General features: G+C 43.8%; 1 protein-coding gene across 6 annotated transcripts; it reads right to left on the reverse strand.

Annotated features, from left to right (window-relative positions):
- Positions 1-2,582: 2,582 nt before the first annotated feature.
- KCNJ8 (potassium inwardly rectifying channel subfamily J member 8) lies at positions 2,583-10,336 on the reverse strand. Of its 6 annotated transcripts, none has more exons than XM_062009004.1 (3): positions 10,265-10,336; positions 9,044-9,490; positions 2,583-5,412 (listed from the first exon to the last, which is right to left on the reverse strand). In XM_062009004.1, exons 2-3 carry the CDS (start codon positions 9,406-9,408, stop codon positions 4,512-4,514), a joined length of 1,266 nt encoding a protein of 421 aa, XP_061864988.1. In that variant the 5' UTR covers positions 9,409-9,490; positions 10,265-10,336; the 3' UTR covers positions 2,583-4,511. The 6 variants fall into 6 exon arrangements, with proteins under 6 accessions (XP_061864988.1, XP_061864975.1, XP_061864967.1 ...); XM_062008991.1 differs by lacking the exon at positions 10,265-10,336 and adding an exon at positions 10,111-10,254; XM_062008983.1 differs by lacking the exon at positions 10,265-10,336 and adding an exon at positions 10,107-10,254.
- Between the last annotated feature and the right edge of the window lie 4,321 nt (positions 10,337-14,657).

Genomic DNA, 14,657 nt, shown 5'->3' on the forward strand with positions numbered 1-14,657 from the left:
TCCTTTCATCACGTAATATCTAATTTTTCTTTCTCCAGTCAAAGTTCATTTCTACTCTTGGACTAACTGCTTTTTCAGCTTGCAGAAACAAGCATTTGCTAATAATAATCACTGGGGAGCCTGTAGACTGGTTTCACAAAATGTCCTCAATCTCTAGTTTATCAAAGAAGAGAAGATGCAGAATTGGTCATATTTTTTTTTTTTTCAGTCGGCAAGAGTGGTGTGTACATACTTCTTTCCAAATGGAAAAGCAAAACCATGATTCTGTCCCTGAACTTTGAGTAATATAGATAAAGGTGCATGCTTTTGTGAAATACATTCAAGATGGCAGTGAGGTAAGTCAAGTCCTTTGTCCCTGAAATAACATAATGGACTACAATAAAACATGACGTTAGGGTAAAAGCCTATTGGGCACATGAGGTATTAACTAAATATGCATATACTTCTGGCTGCTTTGCTGTATGTTCCCCTAAGACAGAAGCTTAGGTTGACCCTTCTGTGGATGGAGTCAAGCAGTTGTACTCACAAGGGCAAACTCTTGTGGTGCAACCTGTGCCCCCGAAGCAATGCTCAGGAAGAGGGGTAGTTCTACAAGGCCACAGTGATGCCAAGAGTTATGTAGAGGTTCAAAGCATGGTTTGCAGCAGGCTTGAAGGTGGTTTAGCATGCAGAGCAGGATGCAGCTGGGTGCACTGGCGAATGCCCAAGAGGGGTGCACTGAGTGTCATGGAGCAGGAGTGTCATGATCTTGATGGGAGACCAGTGGTTGTCTGAGCCCTGTGCCCCTGTACACCCAAAATGGATCTAGTTATTACTCGTGAGTCATGATCTTGTTAGCTTTTAATGCTTAGATGTCTATCCTGCTTGAATCTTCAGTAGTCCTGGTTTTGCCAAGGCCTGAAGGGTAACCCCACTGCCTTCTCCGCCTCGCAGACTACTCTGGCAGTCCCACTTGGCCAGGTTATCGCCTCTCACAGACAGTCTCAAACCACACATCAAGCCCTGTCTGGTCTGGCAGCACTCTCTTCCATCCCACGGGCACTCAGGGCTCTTCCCTGAAGGGAGACTTTTTGGGCTCTGAGCAGCACTCAATGACTGTGCATTACACATCCGGGCAAGGCTTGGCTGCAGTGAGGTATCTCCAGTAGCTGACTTCAAGGCAGGGTTTGATAGCAGCACTTTGGGCAGGAGGAAAGAAAGAGCACTTGTGTTTGCAGCCTGCCAGCCTCTCTGAAGAGACCTAATCTACCCATACTGCTCAGACTGTGCCCCTGTCAGGGTCCCTCCTCTGTCCCCCTCATCAGATGTTTCAAAAGACAGCACAAGAAATCCTGAATGTGACAGCTACAGAATAACCTGCCAACAGAGAAAGTTTCCTCCAAATTCTGTTACTCAGAGGTTGGCTTCAATCTTGGAGCACTCTCTGTGTCCCCACCACAGTAACTGTGAATCTTCTGGGAGTCCAAAGACGAGACAAAGGGTCTCACTGCCATTCTTCTGTTTAAAATAGAAAAGTTCTTTAAGTTAAGGCTACAAATTAAAACTTCAGTGCAGTCCTAGATATTATGCCTGTCCTGGAAAAACTTTATTATCATTTTTCTACTCTTAGGAAATAGTTTTGCAACATCTGCCTGGTAGGTTGTTCAAAGAGCCAAAGCACGGAATAAGCAATGTTGAATAATGCAGTTTCAGTTACACTGTGCTACAGGGAGATGGAAAGGGTAGGGGCACAAATGAGTGTGAAGAGACAACAGTCAGAAGGTATTTATACATTATTGCCTCTAATTTTCTAAACTGTTATCAATGAGAGGGACAGACAGTTAAATGCCAACATGAACTGTCAGCAGCATTTGATAGAAATATCAATTGCCATTCTTAACTTGGAAGTGCACTTTTAACATAGAAAAAAATCAATTTAAAATAAAGCCCTTTTCATCCAATAAAACTGTCAGTGAGAATAAATAATTAAATTTATTGAACCACAGTGCCACCAGCTGATGCACAATGTTGCAAAACTGAGTCTGAAATCTGTCCTTCAATGAGGAACACAGCTCCCCATGGCTCTCCATGGCCAACTGGGCAGTTTACTTAACTACTTTTGCCATCAACCTCTTCCAGGGCTGCAAAACTTGGTCAAGAAAGGGGCTTTGCACTAAGGGTTTTTTTGCAAGAAGAAGCACAGTGCATACGAACATGACACTCATGTTCAAGGCTCTGACTGGTGTATCTGTTCAGCATCCTTGCATACAACTGAGCTGTCTTAGTGTTATCTCAAAATTCCAATATTCTTATAATAGCCTTATGAGAAAGAGACTACATTAGATGTAATGCAGAGAGAGAGATGAAGGCAAAATAAAAATTGGAAGGAAGAAGGTAGTTAAGGAGAAAATAATAAAATGATTTTGGGTTAAAAGAAATCCCAGCTGAAACACTGAGAGAGTACTGAGATAATGTAAAACTATTCAAAAAGACTATGGAAAAGGCTGGTTTTACAAGAAGGACATAGAGTACAGAAGAATGAATGGAGAATACAAAGGGAAAAAGAGAAAGACATAGCGGAAAATCAGAGACGGAAGAAACCATTATTGTCACTTTTTTTATTTTGTAGAAAATTTGCTTTTGTACAGCATCTGCTTAACCATATATCAAACAGACAGCCTCAAAGAGATTCACATCCCTAGAAATGGAGGCCAGAGACAAATTGTATACATTTTGCTCTGACTTTTCTTGGAAGCTACAGACGTTCATTGTTGGTACAGAATGGACAGATTAATATCTCCAGATGTTCATCGTCCATCTTTCCAGAACATTAATGGGTAGGCCAGAGAATGAATCCTTTTAGCAGAAACTTCAGTCTCTGCTCCTGCTTCATATGAAGTATTTTGTCAGTGTTTATGTTCCAGAGTGCACCTGCTCCAAATGCAAGGAGTCTACACCATAGACCAATGCCCCTCCATGCCACCACCCAATAGGGCATGAAGCCTGCAAAAAGTGCTGATGAACTGGCTTCCAAAGAGTATGAGAATCCAACATTGCTTTTGACTATTTTACCTGACAGGAATATGCAAATATTTAAAATTACATAATTCTTTAAGAGTTTGAGTCACTCAGAGTCAGGACAAAGACAGCATTTCTTTTGAACCACAGACACAGGACAACTTTAGTAAGAAACTTGCACGGGAATTTTTCCATAGTTATACTGCTTATCCACTGAGGCAAAAAGTATGCATCAGTTTATCATTACCAAGTGTGATACAACTAGTTGCCGTACACTCATTTATTCTTCTAGAAAAACTTGTGATGACATTTTTGGGAAGGCACTAGATAACAAATGCGCATTTTAATTTGAAGAGAAAAGTCATTTGCCACCAATTTTCAATGCCACATATAAAACCACAGGTGAGACATTGTTGATGAATATGAATTCAGCAGCAGCACCCAAGTCCACCTGAACATTGTTCAGATAGTTTTGAACATACTGTAACACTATTGGCACGGTTCCTTCTCATTCCCATTCATGAACTCCTACTGTCAAAAAGTAATCTTCTGCTGAAGTAGACAGATATAATCCTATTAAAAAAAACTGTAAGTGAAGGAAGTATACTTCAGTGTATGGATCTATCAGAGAACACAAGCCAGGATTTGGTCTTCCTCCAGTACAAAGAGGTTGCTAAAGAGGTGTTTGCTTTTTTCAGCTTGAATAATCTCAGTGAAATGGATAGATACTCAGGTGGCTGATGGGACATTATAGATGCACATTGTTTTGCAGTGGAGTATCTCATCCTGAGAAGAAGAGCAGGACTGTGCAAAAGGCCATGCCATTTCACTGCTTTTTCTTCCGGTGCTGCCCGGAGTGGCACTAGTTTTCCTATGAGATGGCTGGGTCATTTCAGCTGCCCTAAATTTGCTCTCAAAATGCCTTTGCCATAAACCAATGGAAAGAAAAGGTCTGGAAAACTGCAGGCAGAATATCGACTCTTCTCCAGTGAAATCATTGAAGAATTCAGCTATTCCTTTCAAGAGAACATGGAATTAACCTGAAAAAGATTGATATCCAAGTAACCCTCATAAAATTGGCGGGAGTGGAGCAGCTGTGTGCAGCAGTTTTGAAAAGACACTCACTTCTGCCTGCAGGTGGGTAACCCAGTGACATACGAAGAAAACCATATTCTGTGACAGCTAGCTGAAGAAGGTAAGAGACCTTTGACACGAAAAATATGCTTACAAAAATAGAATGCCATTAAAACAAATATAAATACACATTATATTACATGAGTGAACTGTGTTTTTCTTTTTAGTGTACGTGCCATTTTTTACTCATTCATACACTAAGTGCTCAAGTGTTTCCTAATGCCATTAGCTGGTGCTTTCAGTAAGTAATAGAATAAATAGTTCTTGCATGGTTCTTTTCTGCATTGTGTTCCCATTTTCCTAAGTAAGAGAAAATTTAAACAAAACATCGCAGATGCCTTCTCCTGCCAATGCCCACAGACCTCACACAAAGCTGTGTATCATGTTTCTGAGGCACTCTGGCTCCCCTCAGGTGTGATAAACTGCACTTTGGGTACGATGAGGGAGGAATTGGTCCTCCGCATGGAGTTGCTCCTCCGAATGGAGTTGTTTCTCCTCATGGAGTTGCGTTTCCGCAGGGAGTTTTGGTGGGACAGTTCACTCTTCTGCAGAGTCTGGATGAGAATGGACGGCTTCTCGTCAAGCTCTCGAGCACTGCAACGTGGTGCAGCCACTTTGACGGTGTTGCCAAACTTGGAGTAGTCAACTGCGTACACGCCTTCCTCTTCGGTGACGATGGGTACAAAGCGGTGACCCCACAGGATCTCCTCTGCTACGTAGGAGGTTCTTGCCTGTGTCGTGATGCCAGTTGTTTCTACGACTCCTTCAAGTATCACAATGAGCTCCAGGTCCTGGAGCACCAAGTCAGCAGCAGAGATGTCATAAAGAGGACTCCGTTTGTCTATGACGTGACAAATGATTAAGGGAGCCACGAGGAAAATATTATTGCTTTCAATGGGGTTATCCACAGGGATATCTACTTGGTGAATAGGTATGACTTCTCCTTCGGGGGTCGTAGTCTTCCTAACAACTTGGATTCTCACCGAGGCGCTAATGATCATGCTCTTCCTCAGGTCCCCCACTCGAAACATGAAGCAAAGTTTGCCATTTCGAACTGCAATGACTGCCTGCCGGCTGAAAATCAAGGTCTCAGCCCGCCTGTGAGCTTGTGCAGTTTTCATGAATATGCAGCCCAGCATCACAGCATTGATGATCAGACCCACGATGTTCTGCAGGATCAAGACCGTGATGGCCAAGGGGCATTCCTCTGTCATCATCCTGCCACCAAAACCAATGGTCACCTGAACTTCAATGGAGAAGAGGAATGCAGAGGTGAAAGACCTGGAGAAGAAGATTGAACAAAGTTAACTCTAAAAACATCAAACATAAGCGTAGAAATTATTAACATATATTTCCTAGAAACAAACTTAAGGACCTATTTGTACAGTCCTAGTACACTTCGGCTTTCTGTTAACACCAACAAAAGTATTGCATGCTCGGTGACTCTGGTTTTGTGTGATTGGTGTGATATCTGATGGTGACTGTGAAGAAACACCTCAGAGACAGACCTCCTAAACAAACATCTGTAACACTAGGTGGCCCTGAGAAGCTCACTAGTTCCTCTGTTCAACAATAAGCAATGCCTGCTGTGACAGTCAACTGTGCTTTAACACCCAGGCTTTCCACCTTATCCATCCCATGGACCTCTTGGTGGAGAGCAGTAGTTTTGGCAATAGTGAACAATCAGCTGGCACACTAAGATTCTTCCATCAGCCTGTGCAGGGAAAGGAAAAAGGGAAAATTATAGCATTTCAGTCATACTACTTGAGTTGTGACCCTCTTTAGCAGTATTTCCTGGAGGGAAAGGGGACACTTAGATTCATGACACTTCACAAATCCTTGCTGGCCTTGCAACTGGGCCCACAGGCTCTGGCTGCAGAGAGGGCAGCAGTCTCCATGGTCCCCTCTGCATGTCCCAGCAGGAGGACAATGCTGTGACACGGGGTTTGGGTTTAGCTCACTGTCATGGCAACACTAGCTGGAAAATTTCAACACAGAAGTAGGTTGTAGGAGTGTGAGTTAAGTCCGTAATATGTTACAGGACATCAGAGGATACCATCCACAAATTTTCCAAAATATGTTATTTATAGTAGTCCACAACGTCATAACCCTTGTGTATGTCAGGGTCCTTAATTTCATTTTATAACCAGATACATCCTTCACCAAAGTCTCTTTTGTCTGAAACTCAAGACTCTGGGTTTTATCATGAACTAATATCATAGTTATTCGTTTAACACAAGCCAATTCACGAACACTTGAAGCATTGTCATGCTCAACATGACTTTACCTATGAAAAACATGTTCTGCCCATGAAGATGGTTCTAAACCATTCATCAGCTTTGATTTCCTTTTCAATTAATCTGCTTTTAAATATTTTTTCTCTTTTTCCTGCACATATTTTCAGGAAACCTGGGATCACAAGGAGACATTCAAATAACATTGGCAACATCACAGATAATTTTCTGTAGAATGAGAAAGCTCATCTTTCAGAAAACCAGACAGGCTCTGCCAAGATATGTGCTTTTGAGATATGGTTTATTTTTGTACTTCACTCTGAAGAAATCAAGGACAAAGGAGTTAATTAACAGAATCCATGGAATGATTTCTTATGGTTATGAATATTTAGTTACATGCAGAATTAAACTTCTGGTTTAAAACTTAATTCTGGTTTAAACTTAATTTGACTTAATTCAATTTAAAGCTCTGTGGAGTAAATATTCTGATTTCTCTTAACAGTATTCCTTTCAAAAAAAAACCAAAAAACCTACCACCTTCTTACAGAGGAAGTAACTGAAGCATCAAGTTGGTACAGCATTTTGATCATGTGAAGAGGGAGACAGAAACTCCAAATCATATAATTCACAGGTCCTTCCCCTTAGAGCTGTGTAACAGTTTTCTTCTTTGCATAATGCTTGCTTTCTGTGGCAAAGAGCTGTGAGACTTAGAAATTTCTGCTGTGCTGTGTAAGTTCTAAGCAGTGGTTAAAATTTCCAAAACCAAATTTCCCTATAAATCTGTAAAGGTACCTACCCAAAAAAGCTCTCCTGAGATATCTGTGGGCCTGAATATCAGGGAAGTAGTTTAAAAAAACATTTGTCATTGTTTTGGTACATTTGTATCACCGCAACATTAAATATATTTTACATTCCACAACTCACCTTTTAAAAAACGTCGGCAATCGTACTGCTATTTCATGACTTTATCCAAAGCAGTAGCCAAATTTAACAATATGAAGAATTTTACTATGAAGGGAGAAGTTTTTCCACAGCCTGGAGGTGGACATTTGAGCAGCTATTGGATGAACGACCCCAGGTACACCCACAGGAGAAGAATGAATGCTCTTTGTCATGGGCAGAAAGTTGCACTGATTCATTTGCTCTGCTTTTTCACAACCCTCCAGGTTGTTCTTGCAGGAGAGGTTAGCAGTCATCCCACAAGAGTCACCAGGGCTACAGGGAGGGAGTGAGGCATAGAGCCATGGCTGTGGATCTGCTGCATCCTGGCTGCACGAAGCTCTCGGCAGTCAGCTTGGGTTCAGTGGGGTGGCCCAGGAATATAATGGGGAGCCCCATGGAGTGGGTCAAGCTGAGGGGGCTGCCAACCAAGAGCAGGGATGTGCCCTCATCCAATTCTGAAGAGCTGGTGAGGTGTGGCTCCTTGCTAATTTGGGTTGGACAAATCCCACACATGCCAGAAACGCTGAGGGTGACATCCCAGCAAGCTGGATCATGACATCTCATTTCAGAAGTGACTGCCTGTAGCCAGTTGTAGGGAAGGAAGTAAGACAGAACTTCCATCTCCACCCCCCTGCCCAAACTCTCCAATCTACTCAAGGCTAGCTTGTAAAAAATCCCCATTTTCTTTAGCTCAAAAAATCTCCTTTCAGTAAAAAAAGATGTCCAAGCAGAGGAAAAGTGAAATCTCTGCTCCCTCATGAACCAGATACGATGTCCCTTCAGACTTGGTGTGGTGTCTGAAAACTAAGTCCAGGAGAAAGGAGGAAAGGGAAGCTAATACTCTGAAGACCCAGCAGACCCTGAACCCTCCTCAGTCCCTCAAAGCACTGCCATGTGTAAAGGCAGCTGATTTGGGGCTGTCTGACAGAACTGAGTCAGGATTTTTCTACTTAAAAAACTAGTGCTGTAAAAAGAGATTTTACTGATAAGATGACAAAGCAACCTTGCTGCTTACCCCACCTCCAGTTAACTCTTATATTCCGTGTATATGTTAGCTTATCAGTGACTTGAAAACTCTCATGGCTTTAGGGATGGAGGGTAAAATACCTTAACAGATGACATTTAATCTCATAATCCCTTAAGGTTTCACCGTTGGACACATCAGGCATACTGTGGAAACTCAAACTGCTGGCCTGTGGCTTCATGAAGGTATTTTGATGCACCCCATATTTAGCTGCCTCATGACAGTCATCTGGAAAGGCACCTAGTTTTGCTCTAGGTGGCTTCTTGCTATCCCTGCCTGACACCAAAGGCTGACACCCTGCCTCTCAGGCACTGCTCTTGGTGGTGGCCACCTTTCACTTGGGCAGCAAGTGCACCATGCTCCCACTGCTGTAGACAACATCACAATACATATAGCACATACCCACTCTTGTAGCAGGCTCTTATCACCACAGGCAAGGCATGCTACCCACAGTGTGTGGAGACACATGAAAAGCAGCAGGTGTCCCTCTTTCAGATCCTGCAAGGAATCAAAGAAATCTACAGTACAGTACTTTTCCAAGCCCAGAAGGCTTTCTGAATTAATGTAATCTAGAGGAAAAACACTGCACTTTTCAGCTGTCTCAACCAAACTCAATGGTTCACGTAAACCAAAAGCTGCATTTTAGGCATTGGGTAGGACAACTAAGCAGCTCTGTTCCCTCCCTTTCTTTGTCCCACCAACTGTACTTTACCTGACACATGTCACACACGGTGTCCACTTTGTGCTGTTTGTAGCATTTTCTGTGCTCGGGTCCATGTCCCCGTGGGCAAAAGCCACCAGCCACCACATCATAGCGAAGAGCAGCCAGCTGCACAGGAAGGACATGGTAAAGATGACCAGTGTGTGACGCCACTTCAGGTCCACCAAGGTGGTGAAAATGTCTTGCAGGAATCGCCCCTGCTCACGGATGTTCTTGTGTGCCAGATTGCACGCGCCGTTCTTGGCAATGAAGCGGGCTTTGCGTGGCCGGTCTCGGATGCGTGGCTTGCGCAGGTTCTCGGCAGCGATCCGTGCCAACACATACTCTTCAGGGATAATACTCTTCCGAGCCAACATCTTCCTGCCACCATAGTCCACTCAGCACGATGAAGAATAGGGGCTGGTCCCTCTAGCACTTCTCTGCTGGGCTCACTCTACCCTGCAAAAAAGAGAGAACCTGGTCAGATTTGTTACCTATGCGCTACAGTAAGAAGCTTTGACGAGGTACCCCTTACCAACAATCATTACATTCAGTGTCACCATATGACTACTTATTCTACAGTGCCTCCCTCTTTCAGGTCATCATTTTTATATGAACAATTGGTATCAGCTCATAACAAGAATGAAAGATGCTGTTTTCACACTCCTTGCAGGAAGGGAGAATAGTCTTGCTAACTTGCTGTAAAGTAACATGATGTATAACAGGTTGGCTTCTCAGGCTGATCTCCAGCAGACAGCAGTGCCCAGCTGGGTACTGCAACATGGAGCACTAAGTTATCCACATCCTTCAGGACCTGAAGAATCAGACTTCTCTGGTTTGAACCAAGCCTAGTCTCCAGACAGAACATGGAGACTCATTTCTCAGGGCTACAGCCCCACGGTGCAGCCAGGAACTCTGCGGAAAGTCTGTCCTGTCCTCAGAAAGCATACTAAGAAGGAGCTGGTGGGCAGGCAGTCACATTTCGTCTTGGCAGCTCTCATTCCTTTCCGGAATTAGGCGAGGAAATTCTCCTTTTATTCCCAAACTTTGTCCCCAAACGGGTGACAGAACAAACCTACGGAAAGCCTGGCTCCCCCGCGACTCCTCGCCAGCTGGCCTGTCTCGGAGCGCAGGGCTACCTCACCCCGCGCCGCTTCGCAGGGACCCCAGCCCTTCCTGGCTCTGGGCTCACCCGGCCCGCGACCCGCCGCCTTCCGCACCGCCGCCACTTACCGCAGCGCAGCGCAGCACATCGCGGCGCGGCACGGCGCGGTGCGGCGGGGCGGGACGCGGTCGGGCCAGGCTGGTCGGGGCGGAGCGGGGCGGAGACGAGCGGGGGTCCCGGGCGGTTCAGTCTCGCAGCGCCGGGCCGGGGCCGGGGCCGGGGCCGGGGCCGGGGCCGGGCGGAGCGGGGGGTCCCAGGCGGGTTGGTCGCACAGCAGAGCGGGACAGCCTGGTGCGGCTGGGTACGCAAAGGCAAGCCGCTGGCTGAAGCAAGGCAGCCGCACGCTTGCTCGCTTCCTCTGGTAAGCCAGGAGTTGTGCCTTTTCCACTTTATCTGATTTCGAATCTCGCCGAGGCAGCTTACAGGCAAAAAGCAAAGCGTGTGCGTAAGTGCTTGGAGGACAAAAGCCAGAATCTCATGGCCTTTGCTGCTTTTGACAAACTTAATTACCTATTTTTGCAAGAAAAGAAAAAAAAGACATTCGTTTCTCTGGAACACCACTCTGGCTGGGCACAGCCCTAATGTTCAGCTGGTGTAATGAGCATTGGCAGATGGGTATTTTTGTATGGGATGGGTTTGGGAGAAATTACGTGCAATGGCAAAACCCAAACAGTAACATTGCAGAAGTTCATTCTTTTTCCCACAGGTCGAGGTTTGCAATTTTGGCTCTTGTGTTCAATGGAAACTTGCATTCTCTGAAATTGCAGGTTTTGGTTTTGTTTTTTTTGTTGTTTTGTTTTGTTTTTAAAAAAGTCTTAGGGTTTGTAGTAGGAAGAATAAACAGTACATCAACTTTATGAAAAGATCTAAATTTAGATTTTAATGAAGCAAAGCACAGAGATTTCGTTTTCTCAGATCAACTCCCCCATGTCCAAGGAACATGTGTGTTTACAGTAAAGAGGTTTTTAAACTTTTCTATGTATCACCCAAGTGAATGACCTGTACGGTATAAAATTTATTCAGAATAAAATGCCTTCTGTCGGTAAACTAGAGAGAGAAAGAAACACTTGTCAGGCTGTGATCAGGAAGGTTTTGAGTGTATTCAGGCTTGGAAAAAATGAGAGAGTGTGTTTGACAGCAGTGTAATCCCCAGTTTGAAGATATCCACCCTGTTGAAGACATGCATGTGCTCATCTGTAAACAGATGAGTGATTCCTGGAAACTTTCCTAGCACTATCCTTTTCTAATACCAGATATCCAGTAGTCAGAAAAGAGATAGACTCAAAGACCCAGTCATATTAGACTATTAGCTAAATATCTGTGTGTGAAACTAACTTTAGGCAGATGACCAGCAGCAGTCTGAAAAAACAAGATCTAAACCAGACTCTGAGTACATATACATAAAGTCACTTGGGTGGATATCTGCAGCATCAGCATCATTGGTGGAAGATATGGCACTGGGCTCAGAGGACTTCAGATGGTACCCTGCTCCAAATGAGGTGACAGAGATTAGTCTTGGCGGTCAGACTCATTTGTTTCGTGCGGGCTCCAAAAGTGCATCGCACTTGAGTGTAACTATTGGAAATAACTGATTAAATATAGATTAAAAAAAAAAATCTCTTCTCCTTTTTTTTTTTTCTTTCTTTTCCCTATCCTTTTCCTCCTCCTTTCCTCCTTTTAGCTGCTATGAAGTACTTGTCCCATGCTAGAGCTAGAAACAAGATTAATGTTCCCCAGTATGGTTGCTAGCTGCATCTCAAACCCAGTCTGTGAAATGCATGGACACCTCTCCTTTTTTGTGAGGTCCTTGAATTGTGGTATTTTGCTTCTGACACAAATTTACTCACGTTACATGCCCAATTGCATAGTTTCCTGTGAAGTCGTCGGAATCCAAAGATTTGCAATCAAGGACACAGAAACACAGCTTTCATTTACTTGCCACCTTACAACATAATTCACTGCAGTTGTATTCAGCCTCAGCCACGTCTCACTCTGCCAAAGCCCCTCGGCTGCTGGTGTGCTCCTTACCTGTGTGTTCTGTTAGCAGTGTCTAGGACTGTGTGACACAAAGTTAGTGTGTGGATTTGCAGTTACCTTGGAAAAAATGGATCAAAATTGTTCTTGAAGGCAAATGGGGAGGGGCCTTTCGTAAGTTGGTCAGGTGGAACAAAAACTGGTGCCAGTCTGATGCTGTCAGAGACCTCTAGAACCTATCAGCCCAACTCATTGACTGATAACCGAAGGAAGTTTCCTCCCCCTTAATTGGGCACCATGCAGAGGCCAGATTTTTTGTAGCTAAGATAGGAAGGGGTCCCACCAAACACAAATAGTCTTGACACAACCACAGTGTGACTGAACAAAAGTTATTGATCATTTTACCCATCATACATTGGAAGAAAAATGCTCACAAAATCCTGTCTTTCCATCTCCACCTGTTCAATACTGGAAGAGATTCTGCCTCACAGGAGGGGATGCCTTCCTACTTTTTCACACTTGAGACTAGCTTCAAGGCAGCTGGGCCATGACTTCAAGGAAGGTGGGATGTGAAGATCAGGAGCACCAGAACTATTCATTTTTCCCAGTTGAACATTGAGAGACACAATTTTGTGCACAGCGTCTGTTTCCCCAAAATAGAGTGTATGAATAAACTCTGGAGGGTGACAGCTACTAAAAGTGTTCCCCTTTGCCCTTTTGAATACTTGCATGGTTGCCATATGCACATTTAAGTCTGAGATTTAAGTAACAGCTGGGAAAATCTCCCAAAATGTCTCCTAACCCATTTGGTAAGGAACATAATATCTGAGTGTTATGAACATAGCCTTTTCAGGAAATAAAAAAAGTAGATCAGAATTGATGACAAGTTTGGGTCCGGTTTTGCTACTGTCTGTCATGCAGCTCCCCTCTTACTGTTTCATTTCCCTTCCATAAGAGCTACTGGTGTTATGGTAAATATCACTTGACAATTATGCCTATCTAAAAAAGGATTATAATGTGCTTAGACATGAATCTGAAATTTCCACATTACAGCTGTGTCCAGCCCTTTCAGAAAATCCTGTTTTGTAGTAAGTTTTGTTTGAAATTCTAATCTTAGCTTAGAGATAGGAAGACTTTTCAGGCGTCCAGAGATGTCATGCACTCAGCACAAGGCTACCACAAAGACACAAAGCTGATAAGCCTTATTCGGATAGCATGGATGAACTGAACTTCCGAGCTGAACTGGCAAGAGATCCATCAAACATAAAAGAGCAGAAACAGCAAACTAGGGGCATCTGTTACCCCAAACCATTTTTTTTCCTTGTTTCATGCAAGGGCAGCAGGACAAAAATAGTCTTTATCATCAAAATAAATGTAACTACTGCCAGTATTACCTGTAGACCTTCCATAGGTTTGCTGGTAGATTGTTTCCCGTGCAAACTATCTGGTTTTTAAAAGAGGTATCATCCTTGTTTGATGAAATCTGGTAATCTGACTTTTCTGTACATGTCAGGCTATGGGGTGCAGGCTCTGCAAAGCTAGCAATATTTTGGAAGTTCTATAAATCTCTGTTATGGTACTTACAGTACTGACAAATGGGGTCTGGTGCATTTTTCAGCTGGAGTTTGGTATTTTCTATCCCACTCCAGGTAGTCACCAGGTAGCAGATGGGATGTTTATGTTGTAGTTAAACTCCTGCAGTTCAGTGAGCTGATGGGCACCACTGCTCATGGCAAAGGTATCCCCTATCTTTGTGTCTGCTTCCTGCATAGCATGGTGAAGAAAGAGAGACTCATGGTTCTTGAGTGAGCTGTCTTAACTGGCAACATCTCTGTCACCTAGTACATGTCCTTAACTCTTCAACAAGGTCTGAGCTTGCTGTAGTTTGAACAGCATTAGGCTTATTTCAGACTATTTCCACTTGCAGCTGGCTCTGTGGGCTTTTTGGGCAGTGATGCTTCATCCAAACCTGTCCAGAGCTCTGCTTGAGGGCTCACCTGGTGTGGCAAAGGGTAAGCAAATGGGTCACCAGCATGCATCAGTGAGAGAGGGCACAGTCCTAGGCAAATGCATTCAGCCCTGTAGTGTGAGAGAGAAGGCAGGGAACTGTTTTGGGCTCAGGATGCAGGCACTGGCCTCCTGCACAGTCAAGAGTGAAGGAGTAGAAGGGGGAGAAGAGAAGAAAGATTATCACACCCAAATTATGTGGTTTCTGTAGTCATCTGATTTATGAAATCCAACATCATTTAGCCTCTGTTTCCCTAACTTCACCTCTGCTATGGGGACATGCATGATCCAAAAAAGGTGTAGTTGAAAGGAATGCTTTGTGCTTCAGGGTATACCTTTTATTCACTCTCTGCCATAAGCTTTAACCTCATTTCCCTATAGAGATAACCACATCATATTAAATCTTTGTGCAAAATCCAAAAAGATTTCTCACCATCCAACACTACTTATCAATCTCCTTATTTATGCCTTAAAGTTTAG

This window comes from Colius striatus, chromosome 1, assembly GCF_028858725.1.
Source record: "Colius striatus isolate bColStr4 chromosome 1, bColStr4.1.hap1, whole genome shotgun sequence".
Classification (NCBI taxonomy): Eukaryota; Metazoa; Chordata; class Aves; order Coliiformes; family Coliidae; genus Colius; species Colius striatus.

Bases quoted from the DNA above. Each gene is read 5' to 3' on its own strand.
- KCNJ8 (XM_062009004.1), bottom strand. From the start codon at position 9,408: ATGTTGGCTCGGAAGAGTATTATCCCTGAAGAGTATGTGTTGGCACGG. The intron at 5,413-9,043 runs GTAAAGTACAGT...CTTCTTCTCCAG, and splicing joins CCGTGTGTGACATGTGTCAG to GTCTTTCACCTCTGCATTCC.